At 24.1% G+C, this 12,266-nt stretch overlaps 2 protein-coding genes across 7 annotated transcripts in view; one reads left to right on the plus strand and one right to left on the minus strand.

The window, feature by feature from the left end:
• The window catches only part of LOC126900622 (cytochrome P450 315a1, mitochondrial), a 14,119-nt gene extending 2,572 nt beyond the window's left edge, over window positions 1-11,547 (minus strand). For 2 of the 4 annotated variants that reach the window (XM_050676467.1, XM_050676466.1), the window contains exons 1-3: window positions 1,979-2,446; window positions 1,508-1,692; window positions 1,244-1,447 (exon numbers count right to left, since the gene is read on the minus strand). In XM_050676467.1, the coding sequence (XP_050532424.1) occupies window positions 1,244-1,447; window positions 1,508-1,692; window positions 1,979-2,388 (799 nt within the window). In that variant the 5' untranslated portion in view covers window positions 2,389-2,446. Of the gene's footprint in view, window positions 1-1,243; window positions 1,448-1,507; window positions 1,693-1,978; window positions 2,447-2,615; window positions 2,797-11,303 lie in introns of those variants that run through there. The other 2 variants (XM_050676469.1, XM_050676468.1) reach the window with 2 other exon arrangements.
• On the plus strand, window positions 3,164-9,051 carry LOC126900623 (ubiquitin carboxyl-terminal hydrolase 30 homolog). 3 transcript variants are annotated; one of them, XM_050676471.1, is made up of 9 exons: window positions 3,164-3,457; window positions 4,068-4,217; window positions 5,555-5,727; window positions 5,823-5,974; window positions 6,080-6,194; window positions 6,472-6,669; window positions 7,005-7,186; window positions 8,459-8,578; window positions 8,840-9,051. In XM_050676471.1, exons 1-9 carry the CDS (start codon window positions 3,343-3,345, stop codon window positions 8,937-8,939), a joined length of 1,305 nt encoding a protein of 434 aa, XP_050532428.1. In that variant the 5' UTR covers window positions 3,164-3,342; the 3' UTR covers window positions 8,940-9,051. The 3 variants fall into 3 exon arrangements, with proteins under 3 accessions (XP_050532428.1, XP_050532429.1, XP_050532427.1); XM_050676470.1 differs by having other exon boundaries at window positions 3,166-3,457; window positions 8,459-8,593; XM_050676472.1 differs by lacking the exon at window positions 6,472-6,669 and having other exon boundaries at window positions 3,165-3,457; window positions 8,459-8,593.
• Window positions 11,548-12,266: the final 719 nt, after the last annotated feature.

A 12,266-nucleotide genomic window follows, 5' to 3' on the forward strand; every position in this document is an offset into this window, starting at 1 on the left:
TAAAGATTATACTAAGTGTCCCACAAGATTCTGACATCTTTTATAACTTTTTATTTAATTATAATTTCATAAAATTTTTTTTGAAATTTTGAAAAAAATAAATATTATGTTTTGAACATAGATTAAAAAGGCAATAATTAATAAAAAAAAAAACCAGCATAGGGGGGTGCGGCACAGTGGTGACATGGCATAGTTGGATCAAGTATAATGATATCTGACAGTGATTAAAATCACTAACAAAATAAAACGCTTCGATGCAAATCTTTAGATAGTGTTTAATTTTAAAAAATTGGTGGATTATTCTAAAAGTTACATGATCTGCTAGTTCCTTATTAATATCCTGATTAAGATAAAGTATGTCAAATGAAAAAGGGATTATTAAAAAATATTATTTTTCATAAAAAAATTGTGTTGATCCATACACTTTTCAATAAGTTATAGCATTATAAAGTTAAAAATNNNNAAAATAGTATTTCCCATAAAAAAATTGTATTGATCCATACACTTTTCAATAAGTTATAGCATTATAAAGTTAAAAATGTAAAAAATAAAATTGAGAATTTTCACACAAAAATAGCATTTAGTAACTATTTTTTCCATGAAGACAAAATAAAGTCCAACATTTTTTTTTAATAATAAAGCATATTACATTATATTTAATTTAAGATATATATAAAAGTGTCAGAGTTTCCAGAACACTTTCAACAGTGAAGTTGAAAAAGTTAATTTTTTGTGAAAAAGTTGTCATTTTAAATTCCCACTCTGTGGACGGGTAAAGGGTAAGATTTAAAGGTAAAGACATAATGTATCTATAAAAAAAAATTATATCGATATAATCATTATTGAAAAAGTTATAGCAGTTTTAAGTAAAAAAAATTTTAAAAATTTTGAAAATTAGCGATTTTTAAATTTGTAATTTTTTTGGATATTTCCTCCATTTACGGGGAACGAGGGAAATTTTTTCAATTTTTGATGGTAATGTCTTCGACTAGATACAATTTTTGATCTTTTGACTTTAGTTGAAATAAATCGGATCGGCGAGAGCTGAGTAAAAGTGATAACAGACACAAAAAAAAAAACACATCATAGTAAAACCAATACCTTCTCAGCTTCGCATCGAAGCTAAAAATTCAATGAAATTATAATTAAATCAAAAGCTATAAGAGATATCAGAGTCTTGTAGGATATTCAGTATATATAAATTATATGTTATAATTGTTATATATTTTAACTAATATAATACCATATTTCATTGAATCATTTACAGATTTAACAAAATCATTCCAAATTTTTAATTTGAATAGCTTGGCTGTTTTTGCTGGAATTACTGTAAATTTCACACTATTTTTGAATATTTCTTGTATATTGTGAGCTAAATTATTTATATCACTCAATATTTCTTTTCTGCAGCTTTTAAAAGCATTTCCTACTAAGTATGCTACCATAACTATAAATTTTTAATGTGTATAATTTATATAATGATAAAAGTATAATCATTACAACTCACATGAAATTGATATTTTATACAGATCGGCTTCCAAATGTTGTATAAGTCCATCATTATTATTTTCCCATTCCTTTAATATTTCATTTAATATTAATTTAGATGATTCAAAAATGTAATTATTATTTATTTCTGAGAACAGAAATTTATTAAGTATTTTTCTGTATGTCCACCATTCTTCACCATCCCTATAAAATATTTTTTATTTAATATTCAAATAATTAAAATACATAAACTAAATACTAAATAAAAATATTTATGATTAAGATCTTACTAAAATAAAAAATCTTAAAATGTATGTTTTGATTTAATTACCCCAAAGCATATCTTTAATTAAAGAATCATAAAGTAAGTTTTTATAAGAACTGTCAAGTAAATCTTAAAATTTATTCCACAATCTAATATTACAAAATTAAAAATTTTTCTTTTGATAAAACACAAAGTAAATGTTCAATTAATTTCACAAAAATTTACATAAAGTAAAGGCCCCTTTGTTGGCCATATGTCTCATTATACAGCAACCAAGCTTCTGGTAAAACATGTCTAGCATACTTTCCTTCTTGTGCAAATATCAATTTCATATCATTTGGATTACTTATCCAAATTGCATCAACGGATACAAATTTTTCCCTAAATACTGGACCATATTTTTTATGTTGCTTATCTATATACTCATGTAATTTCCGACCACCGCCAGCAGCTATTATAGAGAAAGTAGTACCAACTAAAGGTAATCCTCTGACAACTGGTATTTCTTGTTTTAAAGTATTATTTTTTGTAACAGTATTTTTTTGATTTGATACTAATCTTTTAAAGACTTGATATTTATAATTTATAATTAAATTAGTAGGATAAAATACATATTCTTTGATTATGTTAAGCATAATTTTTTAATTTATTTTTAAATAAAGTAAAAATGTATTCAATAGTATAACAATATATATTTATTTATAACAATATCAATGTGATTAATAATATAGATGAACTTATATAGAATAAAAATGAAATATTAGACACTTAAATTGTTTAAGTGCAGTAATATAGAGTTACTAAAAACAAATATTATTACAACATAAAATTTTAAAAAATCATAGCAAGTCAAAAAATTTACTTGCTCAGCATTTCCATACTGTGCAATAAAGTACTCCGTAAATAAACTTAAATGAGTATTACAAATTGAATTCAGATGTTAATCTGTAAAAAAATATATATAATAAGTGCATTATATTAAAGATTCAACCAACACTAGTGATAAATTTAAATAAATTTGAAATTCGTTTAGGAAATTTGAATAATTTTAAATTATTTTATAATTTATACGTCATATTATATAAAATTTGATTTTATTCTTTAAAAATCGATAAACTTTTCTTTTTTTTTTTGAAAGAAAAATTAGAACATAATTCTCAGAAAGTAGTTTTTAGTCATAGAAATTTATTATTTTACCAAAATCGTATGTAAAGTATTTATTAGAGCCTTTATTTTGCAAGTTCGGTAACCGTCAAGATAACATTTTACATGTTATCAAAATTAGTGATAAATTCAGACTTTATTTTAGACAGTTAGTTACCTAGACTGAAAATGAAAAGAGGTCATTTTATCACTACTTGGGAACCTGATAAAAATGATCAAGATCTTATTCTTATAAAAAAATGTATTAATAATCATGTGTTTTAAAAAGTATTACATATGATGCGACTGTACAAATTAAATGATTTTTATTCAAGTTTCAATACATGCATTATTTAGATTTTTATGCATCATTGTTATATATAAAATTTATATTAAATGTTATCTAATTGGTTAAAACGTGTTATAATGTATAAAATCATTTAATAATGTTAAAGATATATGGAAATCATTTAGCTTTAATAGGCGTTACAGGAGCAGGTTTAGCGTTATTAGCTTACGTATTATTTGGTCCATCTGACAAACCAAAATCTTCGAAGAAACGTAATTTTTTCTCCTTTTACTTTTCTTATAATCACTGGTTTATATATATATTTTTTTTATATATCTTGTTATAATGATAATTTTCTAAAATTGGTTACTCTGTAAACAAAATGGGGTAGGTTACAGAGGGATGGCATCTCTTTACTTTTTTAATTTACATTTTTCATGCCTCTAATTTTTTTTTTTAAATAATACATCTTCCTTAACATTGTACAATGTGCACTAAACTTATCAATTTATATTGGTATTTTTAATAGTGGTGATGTAACATAGAAGACAGTAAAAATAGAGAGCACTCATACTTTTACATACATAATTTGAGTCATTTCAGCCACTAGATAATCGTTAACTTAAGTCACACTTCTTTTTGAATTCAAAATTTGAATTATTTATAATCTTCATTTTATTTGTTTGTTTAAGTAACTAGCTTCAAATATTCTTATTATTTTAAACCATATACTAATTTATAACAAGAAAAAAAAAGTATAAAGTTTTTTTCATATTAAATCTTATTTAATTTTTATTAATAATTTAATTTAGAATATCTAATAAAAACTTTAAATAAAAATTTAACAAAGAATTCTTTTTTATTTATTTGATTCATTTTCAGGTGCCTTCTGTGGACTGAAAAATTTGGGAACAACGTGTTACTTGAATACATTATTACAATCTCTTGCCTCATGTCCCACATTTATTCAGTGGCTTAATCAACAGTCTAAAGTGTCTATAGTATCATATACACTAAATAAAACTTTACAGTGTGAGTTATTTAATTAGAGTAAAACTTATCTTAGCTAACTCAACTAGATTGATGAATAAACTATGTATCTACAATTAGCATTGAAAAATTAATTTAATATTTGTATACACAGAAAATAATCTTAAATACTTGCCTATAGCTTATAATAAAGTGTTTATTAAGACTTTCTTTGAAGTTCAAAATCAAATTGACAGTATTATTTAAAAGTTTTCACTTTTAACTAGCTTGGTTGCTCAAAGAGGGATTTAGTTTGTATTTAAATTATTGGCTGTACATAGTTCTGCTCCTTTTTATTTTTATGAATGTCCATACTATTTTATTAATTTATATTTTTATAGTAAAAGAGTAAGAAATTGTTATAAAATAAAAAGAAAAAAGAGCTGTTAAACTTCTCGAATTAAGCAATACTTCTAGTGTTTAAGCATGTTTATATTGATTCATTGGTGCCAATCTCAAATTTTATATATATTGCATAATAAAAAAAGTTTTACTAGTGCATCACTACCTACTAATTTTATACAGCCTTTATTTGTTCATTACTCATTATATAGATATAATTTTGTAATTTTATGAAATTACTGATATTTATTAGGATAAGTATGTCTTACTATATACCACCTATCTTATATATTTTTTGTGACTGCGATGTAGGGATCCGCTTCACTGTAGTAATTACAAAAAATGTAAGATTTGTGTGTCATCAATACTAAGATATTAGTTTTTAAGTAATCTTCAAGTATAAAAACTATCATTAAGTATAATATTAATTTAATCTTTTTTAATTTTCTTGGATCAGTATTATTTATTTATTTTTTTTTTATTAATTTAATAGGAACATAATATATATTAACACTCTTTAAACCTGAGGTTAAGCCCAATGAATTCAAAAAGAATAAATATAAAAAATAAATAAACTGACTTAGAAAAAAGTATTAGTCATTAATTTTATTATATTATAAGTTTTACTTTATATAATATATTATAGAAAAGAAGCATAAAGTGAAATATTACTGATTATCACTAATTTTCCACCTATAAGCTTTAGGGTAGACTGGGACACATTTAAATGCGTGATGGATTTGATTAAATAAAACTAGTTATAAAAGAACTTAGAGTAAAATAAACATATTAAATGTTGGGTACATTATGACCAATCATCTGTATTTTATGTTAACTTTATTTTCACAACTATTTTATTTAATCAATTCAAATTTATCCCATATTGAAATGTGTCCCTGTTTCTCTTAATTTGTTCGTAGGCTGTCTATTGCTAATTCCTGCTTTAACAATAGTTAGCTAAATATAATTATTCATAATATTATCAAATTAATTTTTAGTTTTAACTGGTGTTAAGAATAGTGATGATGGTGTAGTATCTCCAATAGAATTAGTGAATATTCTTAAAAACATAGGATTTCAATTTCAACCCCATATTCAAGCAGATGCACATGAATTATTTGTTCATCTATTTTCTGTGATAGAAGAAGAAGCTTATAAAACAAGTTGTAGTGTAAGAAAATATTGCATGTACTATTAACTGTAGCTTTTTATTAAAAAAAACAAAAAGAGTATGACCTAATTATTTTTTTTTTTTATGTAAAATAGTTAGCTGATTGTTTAGAAACTACTAATGATGTTATTAACAAAGAAGAAACATTAAATGGTATAGGTATTAAAATTAATGAGACATTTACATCTACAAGTGGGGCAGGAGATGTACAATCCAATACATCAAATGAAAATAGTTTAAATAAAAAGTGAGAATTTTATATTTAATTAATAGTATTTTTTTTCATATTATTATTAAAATTATAGTCTACATTTTCAGTATAGTTTCGTTATAAAGTATTAATTTGTTACAGAAATTTTAAGTTTCGTGGAGATAAAAAACTTATAGATAAAAATCAAAATATCAAACCTCCTCCATTTTTAGGATATTTATCCAACAACATAGAATGCTCATTATGTAATCATAAGGTTTGTTTTCTGTTATATCTTATAAATAATAGAATATTAATTTACTTAATTTATCACTGCTAAAATTTGATTACATATTAAATAATTTGATGTGAACAAAACATACAATGATTCGAAACCCAACCAAATAGACTTTTGTTACATAAAATTAATAAAGTAAATTAAAGCTTTGTTCTTTTAAAAGTTATATATGAATATTTAAATATGTAAAATAATTTTTTTTAATAATTTATTATTATTATTATATGTTTATGAGCTAATTATTTTTTTTTTTCAGTCATCATTAAATTATGAAAAATTCTATGTTATATCTTTGAATTTACCAGAAACACCACAAATGATACTTAGAATTTCAGATCTTCTTGATCAATATATTAAAATAGAGAGACTAGAAAGTCTGCCTTGTGTAAACTGTGATAAAAATAATGCTGTAACTCAAGGAAAATCTTTCATTAAAAGTGTCAAGTTTGGAAAAGTATTTATAATTATAATTAAAGATTGATAATTGTGGCTAATATTATTTAAATTTAACAATATATTTAAAATATTAGTTAAAAACTAAAAAATCATATCTAAACCAAAATGCCACAAAAATATTAAAAATCTTGTATGGTTTGGTTGGGTTGGGTATATTAGTATGTGTTAAGCGTTGATGACGGTAAAATTGTTTCCAATGTATATATATATATATATATATATAAGATATTTAGAATTATTTTAGTTTTTGTGTTAAATATTTTAAATATATTAAAAAAATTTAAATTAGTATATTTTTAATAGTTATTTACTTAAAATTTATGTGTATTTTAGTTACCATTATGCTTCTGTATTCATTTGGTGAGAACACAGTATACTCAAAATAAACTATTAAAACGTAAAGATTTTGTAGAATTTCCTGAATATTTAAAAATGGATAAGTATACTAGTATCTATGATCAATTAAGTAAACTCAGACAGTCAAGAGAGACTCTGTCCCCAGAATCAATTGAAAGGTAATTATACAAATTGATGAATAGAATTTCTTCTTCTTCTGCAGTATTCAATCTAATGATTGGTTTGCAACAACTTCCATGTTTCTCTATCATTAGCCTTCGTCTTTAACTCTTGATATGAATTACATCCGTGATCTTCTATTATCTGACTTATGTATTGCAATCTAGGTTTTCCTCTATGATTTTTTCCATTGATTCTTCCTTCTAAAATTAATAATAGCAACCCGTCATGTCTCAAAGTATGACCTACTAATTCATTTTGCTTTTTCTATATACTCTTCCATATTAATTTCCTCTCAGATACCTTTTCTAAAACTTCATTAGAAATTCTATCAGTCCAACTTTTCTATCCTCTTGTAGCATCACATTTCGAATACCTTTTTCCCCATTTTTTCTCTTGCAATTGTCCATGTTTCACATTCATATAACATGATGCTCTAGATGTATGTTTTTAGTAGATTTTTTCTAATATTAAGGTCAACTTTTTTTGAAGTAAAAAGACTTTTTCTTATTAAATGTCATCTTAGCTTGGGATATTCTCTTTATAATTTTCTTTTTGCATTTCTCATCTTAGCATATAGTGCTACCCAAATATATGAAATCTTCTATTTAAACTGGGTGTTTACCGCATTATAGTAGGGTTCGCACATTTTAGATTGCTATTCTTCTATTTTGTCTACTTCCCTTGATCATCATTTCTTTTTTAGTAGTCCTCACCGGGAGATCTAAAAAGGGGACTATTTTACCTCCAGAATCTTTTACTTGATAGAATGTCATGTTCATTGCTATTACGAAGGAATGTTGATGCGATGGTTTGCTTTTTGCCTTCCCCATCTCAGTGTAACCTTCAGTTATATGGCTGCCATATCTGCTGGTTATTGTTTGATCTGTAGTTGTTTCTACCTCTAAAGAAGTTATCTCTTTAGTATAGATTTAGGTATCTATACTCCATATTGTAAGAGCTGTTGCCCTCCTACAAGTCCTATTTGTCTCCTCTTATGACAGGCAAAGACAACCAGTGGTCTATTTTAATCCCACCTAACAAGGGAAGAATTTCTTACAGTTCTATTTTGTATAGAAATACTTAACAATATAATTAAATATACAAAATGTTAAAATTATTATGGTAAGAGTGCAATAAAATGGCTAGTAAATATTTTTAATTAATTGAAGAGGGAATAATTTTAATTTTGGATCCATTAAATATAAAAATATATTTTTTTTCCATTTCTTAAAGTGTTCTATTATGACAGTTGTGTATATTATTTTTAGATTTAGAGGAGATAAATATATTTATAGACTTAAGGCTGTCATAGTTCATGCTGGTGAAGATAATGCTGGTCATTTCAGTACATATAGAAGAGGCGTTTCAACTAAACATTCTAGACACAGGTGCAGTGATACAAGGTATTTTATTATTTTGCATGCTTTTTTTTATTCATCAATTAATTTTATTAAATTATTTTTATTGATATTAACTAATTGAAACATTGTTTGGGACTTCATAATAAAGTATTATATGAATAATTTAATAATTGGTTATGTCAATTTCTTTTTTCTTTTGTTGTATCCTAGAAGTTTTTAGATGCTTCTTTTTCTAATCTAAAATAATGATTTATATAATAGTCAATAATTAAATTATGATATTTTTAGATGGTTTTATACATCTGATGATCATATACAAGAGGTTACATTACAAGATGTTCAACGATCAATTGCATACATGTTATTTTATGAAAAATGTGATGTGTAATTTACAACAAATTTAAAAGAAAATTGCATTGCATACATATGTAGTTATGTAGTAATCTATTAGTTACTACCAAACAAATGATGGCATAGTTTATAATAACTAAAAAAAATTTTAATAAAGTTTTTTTAACTATGTAATTTTTTTTCCTGAATTTTATCATCATAAAATAATGAATTGATACTGATAATTGTATTGATACTATCCATTTTATGTATCAAGAATTAAAACCTGACTTTTCCAACTATTAAAAATGTATATAACAATTACAAAGTCAATTTTTTTTCTAATGCTTATAAATATAAAGAAATCTTGAATATTGGTATACTTGTATGATATATAAGTATTAAAGCTTAATTTAATTTTTTGATAATAATAAAGATTTTAAATTGTTAATTTTAACACTGTTGCATTATATTAATTTTTAATATTTCAGAATTTTTGAAAGATAAGTTTTATAACTATTATATTTTAAATACATATTTTTAACATAAATGTTAAATTTTATAAGAAACTTAATAGAAAATATCTTCTGAAATTCTTATCACAAGATGACTGATTTTAAATTGCATTAAAATTTTTAATTAATTTAGTTATCTTATATTTTTTTATGCCTTCTTTTTCAATATAATTTATTTTTATGAAAAAAAAAAAAGAAAATTTTATTAATTGCTGGTGTTATTTATAAAAATATGTTTCAACTATTTTTTTTTGAAGAAAAATCATAATTTAACTTGAAATATTTAAATAAATGTAAAAAATATCTTTAATATGTTTAAGATAGGAAATAATGTTAAATATTTATACTGTTTAACTTATAATTTTTAAATTAAATAGAATATAAACAGTTATTAGTTAACATCAGAAGTATTTTAGAGGATGTATGATATATACCCATTTAATATTTAGTGTAGAGTGTCATTATTTTATCATAAACTACTCAATTAAACAAGTAAATCAATAAAAGTTATGTTAATAATTTTTATTTTGGTTTCTTCTAACTTCGATGCAAAGCTGAGAAAGTATTATTTTACTATGATGTGTTTTTTTGTGTCTGTTAGCACTTTTTAACTTATATTAAATATTTTATGAGTTAGATAGAAGTTTAATGTTTAACTCTTACCCAAATTATAATATTTTAGTTTCGATGCAAAGCTGAGAAGGTATTAATTTTACAATGATATGTTTATTTTTTTCATTTTTTTTTTTTGTCTGTTATCACTTTTTCTCATCTCTTGCCGAACTGATTTCTTTCAACAATTCGTCAAAAAATCACAAATCGTATCTAATCGAAGACATTATCCTCAAAAATTGAAAAATTTCATTCGTTCCCAGTAAATGGGAATCTCCAAAAAAATCGCTTATTTTCAAAAATTTTTTAAATTAAAATTGCCATAACTTTTTAAAAATGACAAAATCGATGTAATATTTTTTTTATATAGATACATGAGGAATTTACCAATCATTTGATATATTTATTTTTATAAATTTGACCCTTTACCCGCACACATGGAGGGATTCAAAATGACACTTTTTTCACAAAAAATTAACTTTTGAAAGTTTTCCGGAAACTGACATTTTAATAAATATCTTAAATTAAAGCATATGTAATATGCATAATTATTAAAAAAAAATTGTCGAACTTTATTTAGTCTTCATGGTGAAAAAAGTTACCAAATGCTATTTTTGTGTGAAAATTCTCGATTTTGTATTTTACATTATTAACTTTATAATGCTATAACTTATTGAAAAGTGTATGGATCATTACAATTTTTTTATGTGAAATAATATTTATATACCATTTCATTTCGACATCCTTTTTTTAAATCGGACCATTTCCTATAATACAAGGGGGTTTAAAACTTAAAAATGCATATAGAAAGTAGAACTTTTTCAACTTTATTTTTGAATGTGTTCTGGAAATACTGAGATTTTTATATACGTATAAAATTAAAGCTTATGTAATATACCTAAATATGAAAAAGAAAATTTTCAGACTTTAGTTAGTTTTCATGGTGAAAACTAACATCAAAGTTAATAAAAAAATAAGATTTTTGTAAAAAAATTCTGTTTTGTTTTTAATTTTATAATGCTATAAGTGTAAAAATATATTGAAATGAAACTTTACAATTCCCAGAGTAAATTATTTCACTACTTTATACTTTTAACGTTAAGTTAATTATCTTAACATAAATGACGGATAGGGGAGTTTTACTTGACAATCGTATAATATCAATACCAAACAGTAACTTTATTATACATATATATATATATATATATATATAAACTAATAAATATTCAATATATCAATATATTAACATTAGAATAATAATAGTAGAAAAAAAAACAAACAAAACGAAACATCACCCAGCCATCAGCCATCCATAGTGCAATTAACGTTGAATCGACTGCCAAAACGCTTCCCAAAGTAATTCTTCCTTTTGCGTTAGGAATGTGCAACCTCCGCTGCTCTATTTCCGTTGAGCACTCGAGTAATAGCACGTAACTGGTAATATAAAGTGTTGGTTGTCACCTAAACAGGCCAATACCAACCAAAAAAACAATGAAACAGATTAAAAAACACGCCAGCTCACTGGCCACGAGTCATCAGACTCCAGAGATGCGGTACGACTTCAATCGCGTACACCGACGTAGTGCTCGCAAGGTGCCGGTAGTGCCGGACACGATTGTTGTCATTACATTGAGAGGGGTAATGCCAACTCGAGCTATGTGTAACTTTACCGGCTACACACATAACTTTTGAACAATAAGTTTTTGTAAAATATATGGATCAATACAATTTTTTATGATAAATACTATTTATAAACCTCTTTCATTCGACATACTATATCTTAATGAGAATATAAATAAGGAAATAGCAGATCATGTAGCTTTTGGAATAATCCACCATTATTTTAAAATTAAACACTATCTACAGATTTGCATCGAAGCGTTTTTTATGATAGTGATTTTAATTACTGTCAGATTTTATTATACTTGACCCAACTATTTATGTCAGCACTGTACTGTGACCCCCCTGTTCTGGGTTTTATTTCCATAGTTTTCTCAATCGTGTATTATCTTTTATGTTATGCCCTCATACCCTTTATGAGTGTCAATTTTAATTTTTCAAGTGACCTATTAAAATTTACTTAAATACTTGGAGTGTATACTCCATTCTTTTATGAAAACATTATTTTTCAATTAATAAAATATTCACAAAATTTCAATTGATTACTAATATTTTAGCTTCGATGCGAAGCGGAGAAGGTATTAATTTTACTATGATGTGTTTTTTTTTTTTTTTTTTTTTTTTTTTTTTTTTTTTTT

Source organism: Daktulosphaira vitifoliae, unplaced genomic scaffold, assembly GCF_025091365.1.
Source record: "Daktulosphaira vitifoliae isolate Bord-2020 unplaced genomic scaffold, ASM2509136v1 Scaffold_3, whole genome shotgun sequence".
Classification (NCBI taxonomy): Eukaryota; Metazoa; Arthropoda; class Insecta; order Hemiptera; family Phylloxeridae; genus Daktulosphaira; species Daktulosphaira vitifoliae.

What these genes read in the sequence shown, in the direction of transcription:
- LOC126900623 (XM_050676470.1), top strand. Translation starts at nt 3,343, where the DNA reads ATGTTAAAGATATATGGAAATCATTTAGCTTTAATAGGCGTTACAGGA. An exon ending in TCCCCAGAATCAATTGAAAG is followed by an intron (nt 7,187 to 8,458) that starts GTAATTATACAA and finishes TATTATTTTTAG; the next exon opens with ATTTAGAGGAGATAAATATA. An exon ending in CACAGGTGCAGTGATACAAG is followed by an intron (nt 8,594 to 8,839) that starts GTATTTTATTAT and finishes TGATATTTTTAG; the next exon opens with ATGGTTTTATACATCTGATG.